The sequence below is a fragment of the Aspergillus thermomutatus genome, assembly GCF_002237265.1.
Source record: "Aspergillus thermomutatus strain HMR AF 39 chromosome Unknown NODE_258, whole genome shotgun sequence".
Classification (NCBI taxonomy): Eukaryota; Fungi; Ascomycota; class Eurotiomycetes; order Eurotiales; family Aspergillaceae; genus Aspergillus; species Aspergillus thermomutatus.
Genome location: NW_020798308.1, coordinates 1 through 21,273, shown reverse-complemented (window position 1 = coordinate 21,273; position 21,273 = coordinate 1). Strand labels below are relative to the sequence as shown.

The 21,273-nt window shown below is 51.0% G+C and overlaps 7 protein-coding genes across 7 annotated transcripts; 3 read left to right on the top strand and 4 right to left on the bottom strand.

The window, feature by feature from the left end:
- Window positions 1-920: 920 nt before the first annotated feature.
- Window positions 921-1,901, bottom strand: CDV56_102944 (WSC domain-containing protein; the record flags this gene model as incomplete). Its single annotated transcript, XM_026756563.1, has 4 exons — window positions 921-947; window positions 1,010-1,527; window positions 1,589-1,751; window positions 1,815-1,901. The coding sequence occupies 4 exons, from the start codon at window positions 1,899-1,901 to the stop codon at window positions 921-923; spliced, it is 795 nt and encodes a 264-aa protein (XP_026611012.1).
- A 4,272-nt stretch (window positions 1,902-6,173) lies between these two features.
- Window positions 6,174-7,178, bottom strand: CDV56_102272 (CDP-diacylglycerol-serine O-phosphatidyltransferase; the record flags this gene model as incomplete). The annotated part of the gene is made up of 5 exons (XM_026755891.1): window positions 6,174-6,542; window positions 6,604-6,785; window positions 6,913-6,950; window positions 7,010-7,067; window positions 7,127-7,178. The coding sequence occupies 5 exons, from the start codon at window positions 7,176-7,178 to the stop codon at window positions 6,174-6,176; spliced, it is 699 nt and encodes a 232-aa protein (XP_026611011.1).
- Window positions 7,179-7,673: 495 nt separating this feature from the next.
- GAR1_1 (H/ACA ribonucleoprotein complex subunit GAR1/NAF1) lies at window positions 7,674-8,588 on the bottom strand (the record flags this gene model as incomplete). The annotated part of the gene is made up of 6 exons (XM_026755692.1): window positions 7,674-7,891; window positions 7,944-7,972; window positions 8,029-8,174; window positions 8,237-8,337; window positions 8,396-8,443; window positions 8,513-8,588. The coding sequence occupies 6 exons, from the start codon at window positions 8,586-8,588 to the stop codon at window positions 7,674-7,676; spliced, it is 618 nt and encodes a 205-aa protein (XP_026611010.1).
- Window positions 8,589-8,850: 262 nt separating this feature from the next.
- On the top strand, window positions 8,851-11,305 carry CDV56_101697 (threonine--tRNA ligase THS1; the record flags this gene model as incomplete). Its single annotated transcript, XM_026755316.1, has 5 exons — window positions 8,851-9,398; window positions 9,470-9,734; window positions 9,795-10,370; window positions 10,428-11,097; window positions 11,151-11,305. The coding sequence occupies 5 exons, from the start codon at window positions 8,851-8,853 to the stop codon at window positions 11,303-11,305; spliced, it is 2,214 nt and encodes a 737-aa protein (XP_026611009.1).
- A 554-nt stretch (window positions 11,306-11,859) lies between these two features.
- On the top strand, window positions 11,860-13,311 carry CDV56_101413 (glycosyltransferase family 31 protein; the record flags this gene model as incomplete). The annotated part of the gene is made up of 1 exon (XM_026755032.1): window positions 11,860-13,311. One exon carries the CDS (start codon window positions 11,860-11,862, stop codon window positions 13,309-13,311), a length of 1,452 nt encoding a protein of 483 aa, XP_026611008.1.
- A 1,077-nt stretch (window positions 13,312-14,388) lies between these two features.
- On the top strand, window positions 14,389-15,986 carry mpkA (mitogen-activated serine/threonine-protein kinase SLT2; the record flags this gene model as incomplete). The annotated part of the gene is made up of 5 exons (XM_026754625.1): window positions 14,389-14,501; window positions 14,667-14,799; window positions 14,856-14,922; window positions 14,978-15,292; window positions 15,349-15,986. The coding sequence occupies 5 exons, from the start codon at window positions 14,389-14,391 to the stop codon at window positions 15,984-15,986; spliced, it is 1,266 nt and encodes a 421-aa protein (XP_026611007.1).
- A 485-nt stretch (window positions 15,987-16,471) lies between these two features.
- Window positions 16,472-20,427, bottom strand: CDV56_100287 (uncharacterized protein; the record flags this gene model as incomplete). The annotated part of the gene is made up of 5 exons (XM_026753906.1): window positions 16,472-18,336; window positions 18,401-18,779; window positions 19,256-19,798; window positions 19,853-20,341; window positions 20,404-20,427. 5 exons carry the CDS (start codon window positions 20,425-20,427, stop codon window positions 16,472-16,474), a joined length of 3,300 nt encoding a protein of 1,099 aa, XP_026611006.1.
- Between the last annotated feature and the right edge of the window lie 846 nt (window positions 20,428-21,273).

Sequence of the window (21,273 nt, the reverse complement as noted above, 5' to 3'; positions counted from 1 at the left end):
AAACAAAGCAACTATTGGAGATATCCCATGGACTCGACTTTGTTTGATGGCAAACGCGCAGCTGCGCGGATTTGAAATGAATAGATTCCTGACAGCAGGTCGTTGTAAGTGCAGTCACTGGATTGGAAATGCTACTGTGCTATAGGGTAACTCATGTATTGACTTAAGATGAGTGCTTAGAGGTGGTATCCATATTCATTTCAAACATTAACTGCAAGACCTGTTCATAACTCCCCTCTTCAGTCCGTCTTCCCTTCCACTTATGGAGGGGGCAGAATCCAGGACGACGAGGAAGTTGAGTGATGGCTTGGAAAAGCAAAATGTGGCATCACAGAAAGAAATCAAAATGAAGGAGATAGTCCAGCTCAGGTAGAGGGGAAATCAAGGAAAAATAAGCTGATTACAGAAGAAAATATGAATCGACACGCCAACAGTGAAACGCCTTTTAAATAATACAAGTTCCCTGACATACCTCCAAGTACAATATCAGGCCCATGATCCTACCATTGTCCCTGCCGGGAAGCAACATTCTAGGCGTGTATAATTGAATTAGGATGATTTTTTGTCGTCCAGATATCCTGTCCAAACGGTGTGACCTGGTCGGAAGGCTCCTTGATTTGCATCTTCAATAAAAATGAGGATGACGTCGTGGTTTGAGGATTCCGAGTTTCACCGACAGCGAAGAGATTGAGAAGGCGGGTATTCCAAGAATAGGCCTCTGTATAACGCGTGGAGGACAACGAGCTGGAGAAAGAAGTGCTAGGGAGGAATCTCTTCCAGATGATCGGCTAGGAACAACGCTGAGGAAATCGTTACAGTATGTTTGGGTCCTAGTAAATGTGACGACTCAAATTGCCTTGGTTGACTTGGATGTTGCGCTCGATGCAATGCGGCGAGGGAATGTTTCAATTCATGTCGAATTAATGTCGGTGGTCAGGGTTTGTTACCTGTAATTTCGAGTCAGCATCGCTTATTTAAATATTCCAAGCGCAGATCTGAAGACCCTCACCTGTAAGATACGACGGGAAAAGTCTTGATCATCATCAATGCTACCATTGCTTTGGCGCCTTTGTGCCATGAAGTCGCCATCGAACCTCGAATCCGACATGGAATCTTGCGACATGGGCTTGCCAAAGTGCTCATTGGCAGCGTTATTTGAGTACTGCGGCTGTACGTTTGTGCGCTTCCTGAAGCGCCAGAGAAAAAATCCGGCTCCAACAAGGGAACAGAATCCGACTACACCGACAACGACACCAGCAGCAATGGCAGCAGTATTCGGACCATTCGAGCTCTTTTGCTGGCTGTTGGCTCCATTTGTCGAGTCCGCCTCACTGGCTGGTGCTGTGACGATTACAGTCTGCTCCCCTTGTGTGACGACTTGACCGTGGCTGCCAGTAGTCACAGTCGACCCGCCGTTGGTCGTTGATGTCGAGCTTGAGTTGGTGCTGGAAGAGGAATCATCCGAGTAGTACGAGACCTTGGAACTGAGGCCAGTCAGGTAGACAGAGAAGGCGTCTTCGCCACCACCTGTCAAATTATCAAGTCAGCACGGCAACGGAAGCAGCAAAAGATAAAGAGAAGACCGTACACATGACATCAGGCCATCCAGCGCACTTGACGTTACAATCGGAATCAGACGTCTTAGCCGACTTCGCCGGCAGCTGATTTCCACAGAGACAGTTCGATCCCTTCGTCAAGGCAAAGACAAGACTGTTGCTCTTCAAGCAGAGTTGCTGACAGTAGCCGTTACTCTGATATGTATAGGGACCTTGGTCTACCAAGGGTGTGGAGTCACTGAAACAACCCTCGCTTACCATGTCGGCGGCGAAGGCTGCTGGAAGGGTGGCAGCGAGGAACAGGGCTGAGGCTGTAAGAGCCGATTGGATTGTGAATGACTTCATTTTGAGATTGGTATATGTGACTGGATAGTTGAAAAGCGAGAGTCGAGGCGTTAAGCTGCTGATGAGGTTTGGTGAGAAATGAGAGACAAGGGACGACCCGCGTAGCCCTTGGATATTATTTTGTGATGTTGTCTTCAATCTCCTGCTCGTTTATCCTTTCCTGAGCGTCGAGTGGTAGCAACGGCAGTCAGAAACAGTCGTGACGATTTCTCGACGGTCGGACCCAACTTAGACAATCGATATGACGAGTCGACGGACGTCAGATGTCAGAGTAGAGCGACGAAAGAGGTTTAGTTGAGGCAAAGTTGAAGTGAAGACGGTGATATCGATGAAAAGCGAGTGTTGATCCTTCTGGAGAAAATGGTCCCTTGGCGGGGAAGAAGTTGAGGACCGATTGTTTCACAACCCCCTTTTGACGGGAAGCTGAAATGAGCAATCTGAACAGAGTCAATCGCACTACGGTGTGACCAGTTAGGCAACCACCTCCTTCACGTCAATAAGAGGAAATTGGCCCTGAGGTAGAACGGAGAAGGGGAGGCGCCGAAGAAGAAAATTAAGAACAAGAAGGACGTTGACAGAGAATACAAAAAAGTATGGTTACTGAAGTCGAACCCTTCCGAACATACGAGGTAGAAACGAGCGGAAATTTGGCGGAAGAAAGGATTATTATCGAAGGGGTGAACAAGGAGGAAAGAGGGAACAAGCAGTAGGAGAAGGGTCTGGAGAAGGACGGGAAGTCTGACTGATAGGAAGTACCTAGTAGTGTGAGAGGGACTGATTGAATGGAGGCAGTGGAGGAATTGGGCTTAAGCGATAATAATCTCCAGGTTCAGATTATTATTAGGAGGGACTAGCCTAAGGTACAGTAATTTGTGTCATGAACCTCAGGCACAGGTAAACAATGCGACTACTCCCACAGGGAAGCATACACGGTACGCCATTTTCTGTGTCTAAGGAGAACAGTTTCCAAACGGGCCCTGACCCTGGTTCGCCTCTGACGGTAATTTTACATCCCGCGTAAAGGGCTCCACCCATCATCCTGCCCAATGAATCGGGAGGACTATGCTTACATAAACGCATTTACGGTGGTCATGACCAGGGGCACAGTAGGTCGTTTCCATCTTGGGCTACTCGGCTGGGAAAAGGGAGCCATTGTGGTACAGACTAAGTCTGAAATGGCAAAGGCGTGCATTAGTATTGCTGAATTGTGGTGGCTCTGCTTTCTGTCTCAATAATGAAAAGAGGGGGCTGATGGTGTACCTGCAACTGTAAGGTACACGGCCCGGTGTAAGGTAGGTAGGTGGTCTTCCTCATCATAAAGGAATCAAACTCCAAGACCGAGAAGGAATAGTTGTGGACTGGGGTTGAGGAGAGGATACACAGATATTCAGATACACTGGCAAATTCCTGCAACTGCATCTCGTGGGACACCCAGAGTTGGAGGAGGTCATGCATCCTTTCTCTATTGACCTCAAAGCCAGGGTAGGCTTTCATTGTCGCATGGTCGAACTATCCTCATGAAACAAAGCAAATGGACTGCCTGGCCTCCAAAGTGTCCTGCTCCCCCTGATAGCATTATCGACTCTTTTCTCGAGTTGGATTTCAAGTTCATCCCACAGCTATCAACAAACTATCTATCTCTTGTTATTATTGCAGTATCCAGAATACTCTCTATTTCTGACAAGCCATTGTCAGCCATAATGCAATGACAAGCACGCCCAGTTTCGTACGGGGCGTCGTCGATCGCTTTTTCGGTCAAGCGCCCTGATGAATCACACACACAGACCCATGATGCAAGTCCTTATCCCGTGCCCTCCGATAACGCGGAGCAACATGTCTCACATCTCCTCCAGAACATTAATAATGATCACAACCAACGTGGTTTTCAACATAGCAAAGATTCCCTCTTCACCTTCGAACTCGTGCAAAATTCTCTTCCTCTTGTCCCTGCTGGTAATCCTTTCATGAGTTCCAACTTCCAAGGCTCCCAAGCGGCCACTCCCGGACTTTGTGGGTCTGAACCCCTTCATGGCTTCTGCAGGTTAATGCGGATCGCTGGAACCTGTGGAAAAAATGTAAGGTTCACCTCCTTTGGCTACCTTACTGATGTATCATGTAACGCACATAACGGAGTACGTACCTCGATCCTTCATCCTGTGATCGACAAGGCTCGGAAGGTCCGCCAATGACAGAGACTGATTTTCATGTGAACGATGATGATGAACTCGGTTCATTGTACAACAGGCATGATTCAGGTTGAAGATAATAGTTCATGGCTTTGCCACTTGCATAGTCAGACAAACACAACCAAGAGTTTTCATAGATTTCTGAGAATGTGGGAAGGACGTAGGCCGAGGAAGGTAGCCGCATTTGCCACCAGTTCGAACTCGAGGTTTTTAGTGATGACAGCAACGGACTGTCCCTGATCCTGACACTTGTAGCACTTTACGGAGTGAAACCCTCGGATCATGTTTATCAGAGATCGGGCCTTGGGAATACTCTGTTATGTAGTCACGTTCGCAAACCCATCATCCTCTCACAAACAATTGAATTCTCGTGAATTCTGCAAGCCTGCAAAATGACCGTGACTATCCTTTGCAATGAAAATGACGTGGCACATACACTTAGGAATACCTCCTTTGCATGGAAGTCATGAAAGAGCCATCCATTCCAGAAGGATGCTGATCAACCTTAATCAATTCGTTTCAGACTGAGAGGAATGTTTACTGGAGACATTGAGACAGTACTAGTGGCTTGCTCAAGGACACAGGCCCATACTCCTTCTGTCGCGAATCTCCCTTGTTCAATCAGATTTGACCCAATAACTTGACGCGATTAGAGCAACTCAGTTAGTAGGTGCAAATATAGGCTGGGTTCGAAGTCAAGAGATAGCAACGTCCTATCTGTATTTCTGTCAGAGCCTCAAATCAATGAATCCTTGCAGAGTACGAATGCTTCCCCAGGACTACCGACTCGGACTAACAGAAATAGATCAATGCTCACTTTGCGAGAATCGAATCTAGGCCCTGGTCGCGTGCTGTTCTTCTTGACACCAATCTCGGTGCTAACGACGCTATCACCGGGAGCCCAGGACAAGGATCACTACGACAAAGGTCTACCATGTCCTATAGCCCCAAGCACATTGGCTTCCATGAACTATCTTGAAGATACATCAGCATTTCGAACTCTCGAGGACCGCTGGCCGAAGTTCCTAAACGGAACGACCGGAAGCTGTATGTCGATTTGTCCCAACGGAGTTGTAATTTGTAAAGCCCTCAGGCAGGTCTAGAACCTGTCAATTGACCCACAGCACAACAGTCAGGCTCCAAATTTGTCCTAATACAATGGTCTATCGAGTCCACTGTCCTTACGAGTTACGACCGTCTAGAACTCCTTCGAGTTACGCAGAATCGGGCCGCAGGATTGGAAGTAAGCTGCCGTTGCCTCACTGCTCGACAAGTCGAAATCGGCATCCCAGACCTCACCCATTTGGGCCTCTGGGTTAGATTTGCCTGGGTACGGAGTACTTAGTCGTCAATCTTGTTTCCAACTTTGCAAGTTTGACGGGAGTTTGCGGCGATTGATGGGAATCATTGTTAGTGCTGCATTTCTCGTCAGTTAACAGATTCAAGGCTTAAATCGGGCTGGCTGGGCTATCTATCCTTGTTACGCATATGGATGATTAGTCTGGATGTACTCCGTAGCGAGTATTGTGCTTTAAGAATTCCACTGCATGCTATGGGATAAGCTGCAGATAGTCATCATGCGGCGGGTGGTAGCGCATCGCAGCTGGCGGATATATATATAGCAACCTGCATTGAGACTGAGTCTCATTGTCATTCATCTCAATCTCTCAAGAAGAAATGCTTAGATACATTATCATCTATAGTCTCCCTCAATTGTTAAAAGTTTTCGATTTAAGATGTTCAATATGACTTTTCAATTATGGATGTATCCAACTAGGGTATCTATTGTAGTCGGCAGGTGGGAATTCCTAGTGAATAGCTGATTAAAGCTGGGAAACATTCAATGCACTGAGCTGAGGTTTCTACCAGACGTACTCGGTAAAGCTCGACAACAGCTTAAGCGGCGCATAGAAGGCATCAAATGTATAAAAATCACATTCGCAATCAAGTGCAAACTTTTCAAAATTGTATTCAACAAAGCTTCATGTCCTCTCCTGTATATATGTTCGTAGACAGATCTCTCTATCACGGTAATTAAATCTTGAGCAGTCAAGCCTGAACTCGTCTGTACAGATTATCATCGCCTCTAGGGCTTGGGAATCTTTATCGATTTGCTGACCATCAAGCAGCCGTGCAAGACAAACAGCAGAACGACGGGGTGAAACTCAAATGGAGTGCCCTGGGCGGCGAGTCCAAGAGGAAGATCCTCGAGAATCCAACCCTGAGATACCCAGTAGGCCATGAGCGAAGCGATGGCCAATGTCGTCGGGATCGGTGTGCCTTCAAAAAACTTGGACTTGCCGGTCTTATCCTTGGGAAGGACGGCGACGGTAACGTTGAATCGGGCCAACCGTGTCAAGCCACAAAGGACGAAGAACGCTAACAGAAGATGGTCGACGACGGTGCGGGCTCCAAGAGCGAATGCGCATGCGGCCGGTGCGACGCCGAAGGATATCTAGAGTGGGAAGATAAGGGTCAGCTGCGTCTCGCTGCCCTTCAGTGCGAAGTTGCCATACCAAGTCCGCCAGAGAATCAAGCTCCTGTCCCATGAGGGACGACTTTTTCCTCCATCTCGCGATTTTGCCATCCATAAAATCAAAGAACAAACCAAAGGGCATGAATCCAAGAGCGGCCCAGATAGCACCATGATTATGTGGGTCTCCTAGACAGTAACGCATCGACGAGAATACGGACATGACTGTTCGAGATCTAGTCAGCGTCGGTTCAAAATTTCGATTTCATTAAGATTGCGGTCTTGCCTCCACAGAATCCTATCGAGTACGGTCAGCATAAAGGACAGATTACTTATTTCTAACAGATCCTACCATTGAGCTCAGTCACCAAATCTGCAAGATGCAACGCCCTGTACGAATTTTGAATCAGCAAGGGATCTTGATTCCCACCAGGCACTCAAATGCTAACCTGACCAAGCTAAAGTGGCCCGTCTCCGACGAGAGGAGCATCTTCTGCTTTTCCTGACCTGTAACCAACGGGTGAGCATGTTGCAATACAAGGCGCCCGTTGGTGATTCAAACTCACCTCCATCGCCCGAAGCTGCGACACCGCTATTTGGAGATTGATTTGACGACATGGCTGCTGTTCGGCGAGACATGCTCAATCTGTATCAACCAGAGTAGACAATATATGGTAGAAAATTTTACTAGAATGTAGGTTTCAGAGCGATCTCAAGGCTCTTGTAGGAAAGTAGCAGGGTAATAAAGGTCGAGGATTCCAGTGTTGACAAACGCACAGATTCTCCGGTTCGGCGGGTGCCAGGGCCCAGACGTCATTGGAAAGGCGGTGCAAGGCTGCGCCACCAGATCAAGCCACATGTTGCTAGGGAAAATTTCCAGCTTTAACAATCGAGGGTTCTACGAGCTGGCTAACCTCTATTTGAAGGACACTGGATGTAGTATTGTTGCAAGTGGACAGAACTTGGACTCGGACTGTGTATCTTACAACATTACAGACACTGAAGCAGCAAACTTTCATATGCATAATAATGATCTCGAAAAAAAAGGTTCCTGCAAGAGCTCCCGTTTTCCCATAACGCCGTAATAAGACAGTACTAGGCAAGACAAACTGTCTATCGTCGGAAACCTCCACCACGAGGTCCTCCTCTGCCACCACCTCTGCTTCCACCACGGAAGCCGCCTCCACCAAAACCACCGCCGAAACCACCTCCTCTGGGTCCTCCACGTCCTCGGGGTGCGCCGCCTCGGCCACCACGAGGTGCACCACGTCCACCTCTGGCGCCTCCGCGAGCACCACCTCTGGCACCTCCGGCCCTCTTGGGTTTCGAACCTAGACAAAGTTAGAATGAGTGTAAGATGACTGGACGAATCTAACGGCCTACCTGGTGGAGCCTTAGGCTTGGGCAGGAACCTATTATTGGACAGTTAGTCACGCGAACATGCGAATCAAAGCGTTTCAGAGCGTACTTCTCAAGAGGAAGAAGCTTGTCTCCTCCAATATAGACCTTGTCGCCAGGCTTGAAGGATGTCGCGACGATGCCCTCCTGGGGCTTGATGGTGAAGTAGACCTGGTTGATGGGACCGAGAACTTCGTCGACCTTGCCGATAGGAGTCTGATAAAGGGGATTAGTCACTAAGCTTGCGACAGGAAGTAGGATGTAAGCCTATGTCGTACTTTGTTCTCGAGATAGATAGGGGCGTTGAAGTAAGGAATCTTGGGATTCACTGATTCGCAAACCATTTCGCCCTCGCAAGCGTGCATGAAAGTTCCCATCTCTGAAGAAAATCAGTCATCCACCATATCCGCCAAATGCACTCGCAAATGTATAATTACCGAGAACCTGTGCTGGCGGTCCAGTTTGTGCTTGGAATCCTCCGCGGCCTGTCCGACGAAAATTTCGTTAGCCCGAATAACCATCAATCTTCAACTTTGGCATGCATTAAAACTCACCACCACGTCCACCAAAGTTTCCACCACGATTGGCGCCTGAGGCGAAGCCGCCACGGCCACCTCCACGAAACGACATCTTGATGGTGGTGTTGCGATTGATCGACCTGTCTGGAGTTCGGAGTCCGGAGAAGTTTTCAAATGGTGGGAGCCTCGAAACGGTAAAGTGTCGCTAGCCGCCAGGGCAGTTTAAAGTCACGTGCTTCACCGCCTTCCTTCCCCTCACCGTTTCGAATTATTATGACTCTTCCCATGCGCTGAAGGAGAGTCATCGTTCCGAGTCTGCCCCTCTCTTCTTGTGTCCGCTCCCAAACCGCTGGTCTAAACTTGCGGATACAGCCATGGCTTCTGAAGGCTCGAAAGAATTGCCTGTGCGGCCTGTAGAGGCCCAGGATGTCAATGCCACTGCCCCGCCCAAGGCTGCGAAAGCTAATGCGGCCTCGAATACCGACTCTCTCCCCGATTTCATAATTGAACGGAACAAGCTATTTGAAGAATTGTGGCAACAGTATCTCGAGGAGCTCAAGAACAAGCCTCACCCGGAAATCAATGTCCTCCTTGATCTCGGCAATGGGAGCCCCTCTCCTGTCCCCGCCAAAGCCTGGGAGACCACCCCCGGTTCGTTTTTGAGAGACGTCCCGAAGGATATCAGCGCCAATGTCGTCCTCGCGAAAATTGATGGAAAGGAACTCTGGGACCTGAACCGCCCTCTGGAACGCGACTGCACCGTCTCTTATGTTCCCTTCGACAGCCCCGAAGGTCGGGAAGTTTTCTGGCATTCGAGCGCGCACTGCCTGGGCGAGGCATGCGAGTGCGAATTTGGATGCCTTCTCTCCCACGGACCTCCCACCCCTCAGGGTTTCTTCTACGATATGGCCATGCCTGAAAAGTCAGTTTGTCATTCCTACGTCTTCTTACGTATACTTTGTGATGGAATAAGAGTCTGACTTCTGAGAATAGCCGTGTTGTAAGAGAGAGTGACTGGCCGGCCTTGGATAGCAAAGCGTCGCGGATCTTTAAGGAAAAGCAAAGCTTCGATCGGTTGGAGGTCACGAAGGAAAATCTCAAGAAAATGTTCGCCTACAGCAAGTACAAATTGCACTACATTGACAAGCTTGTGACCGGAGAAAAGAGCACGGTTTATAGATGTGGTACCCTGGTCGACCTTTGCAGAGGTCCTCACATCCAGAATACTGGGAAGATCAAGACCTTCAAGATTATGCAGGTATGAACACGATTCTGCGGAAGCCGTTTTGCCGAGTCCATCGCTGATTGCTATGTCCAGAACTCTTCCGCATACTTCCTTGGTGATCAGACGAACGATTCTCTGCAACGTATCCGTGGTGTTGCTTTCCCCGATAAGAAGCAGATGCAGGAACATCTGAAGTTCTTGGAGGAGGCAGAGAAGCGCAATCATTTGAGAATTGGCAAGGACCAGGAGCTTTTCTTCTTCGATGAAGTTTCGCCAGGTTGTCCGTTCCTCCTCCCCAATGGAACCAAGATTTTCAATTCCCTTCAGGCTCTTCTGCGGGCCGAGTACCGCAAGCGCGGCTACCAGGAAGTCCAAACTCCCAACATGTATGACGTTAGCATCTGGAAGACATCTGGTCACTGGGCTCATTACAAGGATGACATGTTCAAGCTTGACGTGGAAAAGAGAGAATGGGCTCTTAAGCCCATGAACTGCCCGGGCCATTTCGTGCTCTTCGGCCACCGCGAACGGAGTTACAGAGAACTCCCGCTGAGAATTGCGGACTTTGGAGTCCTTCACCGTAACGAAGCATCCGGTGCATTGAGCGGATTGACCCGTGTCCGGAAGTTCCAGCAAGATGATACCCACATCTTCTGTACCCCAGATCAGGTGAGGAGGAGATCTCGCACCATATTTTATGTCTTATAGTCAACTAACTGCCCGCAGATTGCCTCTGAGATCGAGGGTCTCTTTGATTTCCTCCAGTCCATCTACGGGCTGTTCGGCTTCACCTTCAAGCTGAAGCTTTCCACTCGCCCAGAGAAGTATCTCGGTGACCTCGAGACCTGGAACTATGCCGAGGAGCAGCTCAAGTCTGCGATGACCAAGTTCAAAGGTAAAGACTGGACGATTGACGAAGGCGATGGTGCATTCTATGGTCCTAAGATCGACATCACCATTGCTGATGCTCTCAAGAGAGAGTTCCAATGTGCCACTATCCAGCTGGATTACCAGGCACCAATTAACTTCAAGCTTGAGTACATGACCAACGAGAAGGGCCAGGCTGTTATGGATGACTCGAAGAAGGAAGGTGAGACTAAGTCCAACGAGCTTGGTCCAGGTCGGGCGCGCCCCGTCGTCATCCACAGAGCTATCATTGGTAGCTTTGAGCGTTTCTTGGGTATCTTGATTGAGCACTTTGGCGGCAAGTGGCCATTCTGGATCAGCCCTCGTCAGATCCTGATTGTCCCCGTCATGCCTGCTGTGAACGACTATGTTGAGGAGCTGCAGCAGATCTTGCGTGACGATAAATTAAATGTGGACATCGACATTAGTGGTAACACCATGCAGAAGAAGATTCGTACTGGTCAGCTGGCGCAGTACAACTTCATCTTCGGTAAGTCTTATCGAGCTCTAATCCTTTTCTTGGATGGTATTGACTTTGGTTAGTCGTCGGCGCTCAAGAAAAGGAGTCTCGCTCCGTCAACATCCGTAACCGTGACGACCCTGCTACACAGAACAAGGGCGTCATGGTTCCTCTTGAAGAGGCTCGCGAGAAGCTCCGGGCTCTGAGGAAGGAGCGCAGACTGGTGAATGCTCTGTAGAGCAATTCGAAACTGGTATTTAGCCTCTATTGGGTGGCGCATTTCGAGTGCCGCTATTTTACGGCAAGCGATCTCGCATAGAAGCATGACTTATGTAGGCATTGATGTTGCCTCTTTCACAGAAAAGTAGACCTGGAGTATTTAGCGATGAAGACACGAAGAGAAATTCTGATCTAGAATTTATGGGCAATCTGCCCTACCTTAGGTACAAGCAACCTGTATGCCCAGAATTTGCGCATGTAGATACCGAGTAAGAGTTCTAGCACTAGGAGAGCCCGCTGGCGGCCTGCGACCCTGTTGGTCCCACTGTGAGTAGGTGGACCTATGAAATTTCGATCACCCCTTAATCAAAATGGTGATAAGGCGACTAGTTGCCATCCACAACTCCAGGTTTTTGTTGCCAAGATCATCTCTGTGGTTGTCAAGGGGTATTTCACCCGATTCCCTTCTACGTAGGAAGGGAAGATGCAGGTCACTATTTCACGCTCCTTTTCCAGCAAGTCCTGACTCTACCACAAGCAGGCGACAACACCAACAGTCATGCACGAATCATCATGCAGCGACTTCATCATTCGTTGCTTCAATGGCGACATACATCCCCATTGAAACTTTTTGCCCTCGCTGCCGCCTTTATCTTTGTGTCCGCCTCCCTCGTGTTCTATTCCAGACCTGCCAGTCCCTCTGATGTTGACCTCATCCCCTCGCTGCCCTCCAGCAACAACAACACAGAAAGCACAAACACTTGCTACGTCGACCTTGACATCCTGAGATCTCACGGGTACAATTCTTCTGCGAAATATGCACGGCTCGAGATAGCCGTGACGCGAACAGAGAACTTTACGGGATTCTCTGACACCTTGCATACCCGTTTCCCTGCTTATCAGAAGATTCGTTTGGACACAGTCGAGCATCGGGAACTGTTGTCGCCGAAGATATGCTCTCCCGCAGTGACCATTCAAGCCCCGTTACCGGTCGCACCACCCAACGCGTCCCACCTTTTGTTCGGCGTCGCTACTACACTGGAAAGACTGGAGGATTCTCTGGATGCATTCGCACACTGGGCGGGGAGAACGGACGCTCGGGTATATGCTCTGGTGGAATCTGAAATACTCTCAGAAATCAAAAGGGTGCAGCAACGAGCCAACGAATTAGATATCCGTTTGACTATAATTCAATCGGATGATGAGCGATTGGATCGGTACTTTTCTCTACTTCGGGTCCTGCTCAAGCATCGGGATGCATCTTCGCAGTGGGCTGTCTTGATTGACGATGACACCTTCTTCCCTTCCATGAGGAATTTGGTGAACAGACTCGCAACCTACGATGCGACGAAGCCACAGTATATCGGGGCTCTGACGGAGGATCTTGCCCAGATGTTCAGTTGGAGTTATATGGCTTACGGAGGTGCCGGAATCTTCCTCTCAATGCCACTCCTTGAGCAACTCGACCGGGTGTTTGATGATTGCAACGACATCAAAACCACAGGCGACCGAAGAGTTGCCATGTGTATTTACGCCCACACATCCACGAAACTCACGTGGGACCGCGACCTGTACCAGCTGGATCTCCGCGGGGACGCTTCTGGGTTCTACGAGTCCGGTCGCCCGCTGCCGCTCTCGGTCCATCACTGGAAATCATGGTTCCAGGCAGATATGGTTGGGCTCGGTCAGGTTGCGGCCATCTGCGGCGACTCTTGCCTGCTGCATCGTTGGCGCTTGACGGACAATTGGTTCCTTGTGAACGGGTTCTCTATGATCAAGTATACTTCACTCGAGGATGTTGATCTGATGGAGAAGACCTGGGAGGATAGTAAATACAGAGGCGGGGACGGCTTCGCGTTCAGTCTGGGTCCATTTCGCCGAAAGGACGAAGAAAAGGTGTCCTTTCGCTTGCAGAGCGCAACTCAGCAGGCGGGTTCTGTTCGACAGATCTATATTCATGACCTGGGACCTAAGAAGCCTCCTGAAGTACTGGAAGTAGTCTGGAAACCTGCATCTACGGGGTGAGGTTTCCTCCTATCCAAGTTCTTTTTTACAAAGATGCTTGAATGTCATGTGGACCACAGAATACTCTGAGATATTATTTAGCATTAAACTCGAAGTTATACTCATCGCTTGTTCTAATGCGATTAGCAATGGCGGAGTTCTGGCTTTGGCTTCTCTGGTTATGTAGCGAATAATCGACTGTCAAATTGAGTTCGCCTTCTGCTGTTCTAGACTTCAAGCCATATGAACAAGCTGGTCAGCGCTGTGATTGTCCTGGTTAAGCTTCAAGAAAGAATAGTTTACCATTATCTATGGAAAATGGACCAGACATGGGGCCTTGGGAATCCCCACCACAGCCCCTCTCCTGTCTCGGTCTGGCCTCAGGCATATTCCTTCTTTCTCGATGTCCCATCTTTCTTCTTTGACTTCAAGTCTGCAGATTTTCTTTCATCTTTTTTGTTTTAATGGATATATATATATATATAAAATTTATTCATCATGATTGAGTCTTCTTCTTTCTCTACCACCCCTAGTCTGTCTGAGTGCGGCGGAGCAGCTGTGATTATTGATTGACTTGATGCACGTCCCGGCGCTCCAGCAGCTGCAGGCCCCAATCATTCCTTAATTAACTTCCCCCGTCACATCCCCAATTGCGCTGCTTCACATCAAAACACACTCTATTCTCCTTTTCCCCCTCCATCCTCTCTTCCTGTTTATCCTTTTCTACCCCTCGTTCTCCTTTTGAACACTTCTTACCTATTGCTTTGTCCTCATTCCGTCTCTCCACCGACGTCTCAATCCGTTACGGCGGCTGCACGTTGTACTGCGGGGCTTGGACTACTGGCAGCTCCCTTTCCACCAACTCTGTCTCAGTCGGACCGGATCTCCTTCCCCTTTAGAATCGTTGAGCAATTTGAGCTGGGACTTTTCCTTCGTTGAGATACTCGCTTCATCTTCACCTTCGTTGGCGCAGAAGCATTGCGATTCGAAGTCAACACCGGCCTCATACGACACTCGTTTGTCGCTTCCCCGCCCCGAGATTTTCTCGTCGATCATAAGCCGGTTGCTCCAGGACAAAAGAGCTGTCCGATTTGAGCCATGTCCGATATACAGGGTCGGAAGGTCTTCAAGGTCTTTAACCAAGACTTTATCGTGGATGAACGGTACAATGTGACCAAGGAGCTGGGCCAGGGTGCATACGGTATCGTTTGGTAGGTTGTGTCTGCATTCTCAAGACTTGCGACCGGTTGTCTGTGTCTGTATCAGGCTCGACAGCGTATACGGCAGAAAAAGAAGTGAATGACATCAGAAGGGGTGCCGAAGAGATCATGGATCTACCAGTGAGTTGAGTACTGACGACGATCATTTGACTGTAGTGCTGCCACAAATGTCCATACTGGTGAGGGTGTCGCCATCAAGAAGGTTACCAATGTCTTCAGCAAGAAAATTCTGGCCAAGCGGGCTTTGAGAGAAATTAAGCTCCTCCAGCACTTCCGAGGCCACCGCAACGTACGTCAATCGCTTGTTTTTATTCGTAAGACTGGTAGGGCTGATCGGAGTTGCAGATCACCTGTCTATACGACATGGACATTCCACGGCCAGACAATTTTAATGAAACCTATCTGTATGAGGGTGAGTGCCACGACCACTATGGTAACATCAGCAACCACTGATTGATATCATGCAGAATTGATGGAATGTGATCTGGCCGCCATCATCCGATCGGGACAGCCCCTGACCGACGCGCACTTTCAATCTTTTATCTACCAGATTCTGTGTGGACTCAAGTATATCCATTCCGCCAATGTCTTGCACCGAGATCTGAAGCCCGGTAACTTGCTGGTCAACGCGGACTGCGAGCTCAAGATCTGCGATTTCGGTCTGGCCCGCGGCTTTTCGATCGACCCCGAGGAGAACGCAGGCTACATGACCGAATATGTTGCGACCCGGTGGTACCGTGCTCCGGAGATCATGCTGAGCTTCCAGAGCTACACCAAAGCTAGTAAGTCGTAACTCATTTCCGTCGCTATTAGACCGGCGGTATGCTGACGATCGCAGTCGATGTGTGGTCTGTAGGATGCATCCTGGCAGAGCTGCTCGGCGGCCGTCCTTTCTTCAAAGGCCGGGACTACGTCGACCAGCTCAACCAAATCCTGCACTACCTGGGCACTCCCAACGAGGAGACACTCAGCCGCATTGGATCTCCGCGGGCCCAGGAATACGTCCGCAACCTGCCCTTCATGCCCAAGATCCCCTTCCAGCGCTTGTTCCCCAACGCCAACCCCGACGCTCTCGATCTGCTCGATCGCATGCTGGCCTTTGATCCCGCATCGCGTATTTCCGTCGAGGAAGCGCTGGAGCACCCATACCTGCACATCTGGCACGACGCCTCCGACGAGCCCACCTGCCCCACGACCTTTGACTTCCACTTCGAAGTCGTCGACGACGTGCAGGAGATGCGCAAGATGATCTACGACGAAGTGGTGCGCTTCCGCACCCTCGTCCGGCAGCAGTCCCAGGCGCAGGCCGCCGCTGCCGCGCAGCAGCAGATCGCTCAACAGACCAACGTTCCCATCCCTGAACACCAGCAGGGCGGCTGGAAGCACGAGGAGCCCAAGCCTCAGGAGGCGCACGCCGCGGGCGGCCACGCCAACGATCTGGAATCGTCGTTGCAGCGGGGGATGGACGTCCAATAGACCGTTCTTTGTCGGTGCTGTATGTCTCGGTAAACATGTCGATTGTTGCATTGTTCATAAACGATCAAGTATATCATATCACTTTCCCTCGATCTATACCTCGTTGTCATTTGACACTTCAATGAGAGCACTACCACTGGTCCATTATCTCCGCCTATATGCATTAGCAGGCCTTAGACCGATTTATGCTAGGGCGTCAAATGAGATGCATGACTGGGCCATTATCTCCAAATTCAACAGTTCACGTAAAGTACATGCACTGAGCCTATCTATGTATACCCCATCAATTCAATTCTATAAACGAACACAACACATGCATCAATCATTATCATCCAATCGTGTAAACAAGCGAGTATCTAGAGAACTTCAGAAATATCAACTGCGGGTATCGCCCATCCTCACCCTATCTTCAAATAAATGGGCAGCATATACGAGTATATCAACAGAAAGAAAGTCCGGAGTAAGCGAAGCAAAGCGAAGCAAAGCTAATGGTAATACCCCCTCCACCAGACAGCCATACAAGCCGCAACGACCAGATCCAGCATCTTGATGCCCTCGTCTTCGATGATCAGTTTCCCCAGCTTCGCGCTCTTGCCGCGCATGCCCCCGCCCGCTGGTTCGCGCGCGAGCGACAGGTCGAGACGGTCGTCGGGCCCGCCGCTGCTGGTGCTGCTTGAGGAGGGGTTGCGTGTGTGTGAGTGGCCGTGCCTGGGTAGGGATGAGACGGAGGATGCGCTGGCGCCGGAGCGGGAGCGGGGTCTGGTGTAGGTGGTTGGGTTGAGGAACTGGGCGAGGGAGTTGCGTTTTGAGGCGGGTGTTTGGCCCGGGGTGTCTGAGGCAGAGGCGGATGGGTCTCTGAATGTGGAGGTCTGGCTGAGGGTGAAGGGGGAGATATGGGTGGAGCTGGGTTGGTGGTGGAGATGACCGGCTTGGAAGGGGGTGTTGAAGCGGATTTCTGCGACGGTCACGGCTGGAGCGCCGGGGCTGGAGGGGGTCGTTCCATTGCCTGGATATGAGGGTGTGGGGATCATGTGCTTGCATTTGAGGCTGCGGCCGTTGACGCTGGTTGAGAATGTGCAGATGCCGTTCCAGGGTGAGATGAAGGTGTAGTAGCCGCTTTTCAGCTTGGAGTGGGCCTGCGAGTGTGGCCTGGTCGGGCTGCCATTAAACGTGTCCAGTGAGGCTCTGTTGGTGGGCATATCCAGTGAGCCTCGCGAGTCGTCCCGCTGGTGATGTGGCCGTGATACGCAGAGCTGGCGGCGGAATTTGCGGGGCAGGGACGGGTCCCTGGACGGGGGTTCAGTCTGCGACTGGGTGGGAAATTTGAATGCGGATGAGGGCAGACACTGTGCATCTGACGGGAGGTTTATGCCCAGACTCTGCAGGGAGAACGGCTCATCCTGGGCTAGGAACCGGTTATACCCCGGTGTCGATACCTCGATGTCGACGGCGGTGCTGTCCGTCTTAGAGGTGGAGATGGTCGCAACATTCCATTGACTGCCGTGAGTGGGATCGCGGCGGATGAGAGTGATATGGAATCCACGTCGGTCTGAAGCCTGGCCGTGGTCGCGCGGCCTTCTGTGCGGAGACTGCCCTGGGCTCCTTGACGGCGATCCTCGGCAAACATTCGATCCTGCCCCGTCAGACGTATGCGGTCGTAGTTCGGGCCGACGGGCATCGAAGCTAAGACGACCTGCGGACATGGCTTCGTACTTTTCCTTCCAGCTATCGAGCCCTTTACTGTTGAGATACCCCGACAGGGCGCTCCATCGATGATTCTTCTTCCCCGAGGGACTGTTGTTGATCGGATCTGAAGTAGTTGGCACAAAAGGCCGAGGCCGAGGTGGTAAGGGGGGCGCTCTAGTCTCTCCTGTATCTCCAGGCGAGTCGCCCAGGTATTGGTCGCAGATATTCGAAGCCCAAGGACCAGCGGTGACTGACTCCGAACTGGAAAAACCTTGAGAAAGCATCGGACGGGTCGGGATCAGCGGACGCTGAGAGTCGAAAGTAGGAGGGTACGGCGAGTGATTCTCCTGCTGCAGCGGTTGCGACAACCCTACAGGCTGAGTCTGCGGAAGAAGGTTCGAGCTCGCACCGCTGCCACCACCCGGCACAGGCTTTCGCCGGACATTGTTCAATCGCGCAAACTCCGCCGGCGACTTGGCGGCCTCTGCTCCTTCGCTCAATTGTTCCTTTTGTAATCTAGCCTGCTGTTCCCGCTCCTCCTCGACCTCCTGCAGCAGGATATCATCCTCCGGCGTCGCAACATGTAGGTAGTAAAGGGAGGCGTTGATGGCTTCTGCGGAGATGCTTGATTTGGTTGGAGGCTTCAACGGCGAGAGAAATACATCTATACCAAGTCAGACTGATGCAGTCTTGAATGACTGGCGCGGGGTAGCTCGACGAGAAGATACCTTTGCTTCCGGGTACCCGCACAATATAGAGCACAAGAGGATCTAGCTTCTTTTGCGTTGGATTCCGAGGATAGGCCGGGGGGTTTGAGGCTATGGTCGTGATGGACGAGAGAGAACGAGCCTCGACTGGACCCTGGGGGATATTGGGATTGAGCGACGCGGGGGAGGATGCAGAAGCTGCGTCCGCCGCACCGTCGACCTTGGCCATTGAATTGAAAATTAACAGTCGCAGGGCACGTAGATGGACGGAGCGCGCGGGATGAGCTGTATTGGACGCCTGAAAGTGCCTAGAAGCGCTGTTCCTGAGCAAAACAAACAATCGCGGCGGAGAAGCCGGGACGGTTGGGCAGTTGCGGAGAGCCGCCAAGAGGAGGTTTAACTGTCAGCGACGATCAGCATTGATTGTCGCACAATTCCAGTAGCTCGAGAATGAGATGGGTGAAACCGTCAAGTATCCAGAAACAGCAGGGGTAACGCAAAAACAAGGTTGTCTAGAGTACTCGACACGTAAGTGAGAGGCGAACGTGTACGGAAAATCGCTGCCTGGAGTACGAGGCTGCTGATCTATGGAGCCAACAGTGGCAGAGGCCAAGTATTCCCTCGCATTGGTATCTCGAAACAAAAATAGCTACAGAAGAGAATATGCCAGTTGCTGAATCCATGATTACTGAATGAGACGAGAATAAACATGAAGGAGAGAAGCCCGAGTCCCATTACCCGACCAGATAAACCAAGGATATCAGATATGAACTCCAAACCATCCGATGAGTGATCCGCTATTCTGTACCTTAAAGTCGATGACTGAATGATCTGTCCTTATACAACCGTTTCTGACCTTTCGCCCTCCGCGATTACCGGAACGCTGAGACCACGCTCGGGGCTCTGCAGCACCAGTTGCTCATGCCGCCGGGCCCGTAGGAAGTCGCTGATGGCGCGTATCAGAATGAACCAACCGACAATCATCAGGACATAAGAAATCCACTCGCTCGTCGTGATGTCGGATACCGCACCGCCACCTCCGTTGCCACCGGATGAACCATCAGACACCGAAGTTGGATCGAAGTTGTGGCTGTTGGGATCCGGAGGAGGAACATAGTCCGAGCCACCATCACCCGATCCCGCATCACTCCCCCCTTTCATGTAGAAACCATACTGCACCAATGTAAGGCCGAGACCAGCTCTGCTGCCGTTTTTCGCGGCGTGTGTGGTGTGAAGGAGGTAAGTCAGGAGGAAGCCGACCAGCTGGAAGGACATCGAGATCATGGCGTTCCATACGAAGGAGAAGACCGAGCCGACCGGCAGTCCATCCACATACACCTCATTGGACGAGATGCCGGGAGCCAAGATTGTGGTCTCCCAGTACGGGGGTGTGGCGTCCGCGGCTGCTTCTTCGTAGGACTGTCGACGTCAGCTCCTTGAGTGAGAATGAGTGTCAGTATGGAGCATGCTTACCGGAGGTAGATCCTCGTTCTTCTCTCCCCGTTCGGGCTTGGCGGCCAGATTGGCAAAGACTCCGTCATTTGACGAACTGATCATGCGACCTGCGCCTGACGAGGGTGTGCTGAAACTGGGCAGTATTGTTGGCCTTCTCTGAAGAGTCGAGTTCGACTGGTTTCTCTGTGACGGTGGTTCGTTGCTGGCGGCAGATGAAGGAGCAGCATCTCCGCCACTGCCCGCTGGTGAGGACTGCTCCGGATGGGCCCGCATCAGTCGCTGTCGGTCATCAGGTTCGTCATCTGCCTCGGAATCGCTCCCATCGCCAAAGGCGTCGGCAAGAGTCTGGTCTGCATCGCTTCGATGGGAGCCATTCTGAAGGAGTCTTCTTGACGAGAAGGAAGAGGAACGAGAGTGGAATGAGGGCGGCGGAGACGAGGGCGCTGGGGCTGTTTGTAGAGGGATCGACGAATGGGAATCAACTTCGTCGTCGTCATGGGCATTAACCTGTAAATGTTACATGTCAATATCCTACGAGGGGATCGATATATGGGGAGTTGCTGCCTTACCCGCTGATAACGCTGCGAGCTCATGACGAGCTGAGCAGGGGGCGTGTAGGAGCACTCGGTATTGCAACAAAAGAAACGACCAACTGAGACGAGAGAAAGAGAGAACCGATGAAAGAATGTCCAGAGAGATGCAGGAAACGATCGATGACAGTGGAGGCGTTGACTTAGGATGCGGATGGAAGAGGATCGACCGACCGTCTCCGTAATCATCCTCATTCCTCATTCCTCACTAATCAGGCAGACACCGGTGGCTTGGCTTGGCTGTGGCTGTGGCTTCGCTGTGGCTGAAATGGCAGCCTGGAAACTGGGGCATCTCCGATTTTCCGCCGTTCTCGACTGATATCATCATCTATCTGCATTTATCAAGCTCAACAAAGGTCACAATTCTATCACTTTATACCTTCAATCTATCTCTCGGAATACCGTCAGGCCAAATAGACTCCGTCTTCATTTACTAAAGACAATTCGTTATCTCGACCATGAGCAAACCAGTAAGTCCAAGAGTCCATCCCATCAAAGACCACCACACTAACCACTCGCAGACTCTGAACCCCCAGACAATAAACCGTCTCTCTCACCTCCTCAAACACTGGCCTACCGACCCCGTCCGCCCGGCCTCCGTCTCCGTCCAAACCTACCTCCAATCCCGCCTCTCCCAACCCTCAGCCGACCCAGCGACACAACCGCAACAAGCACAGCCATCCCCCAGGGTAGAAATCTCAGAGGCCTCGCTCAATGCCCTCTCGTCGTTACTGGAAGACCGCTACGCGAGACGGTACCCGTTACCGCCCAAGCTGCGCCGGCCGGCAACGAACCCGGACCACTACGACAATGTCGTGAAGGAGTTTGAAGAGGCGCCGGGGCGGGATT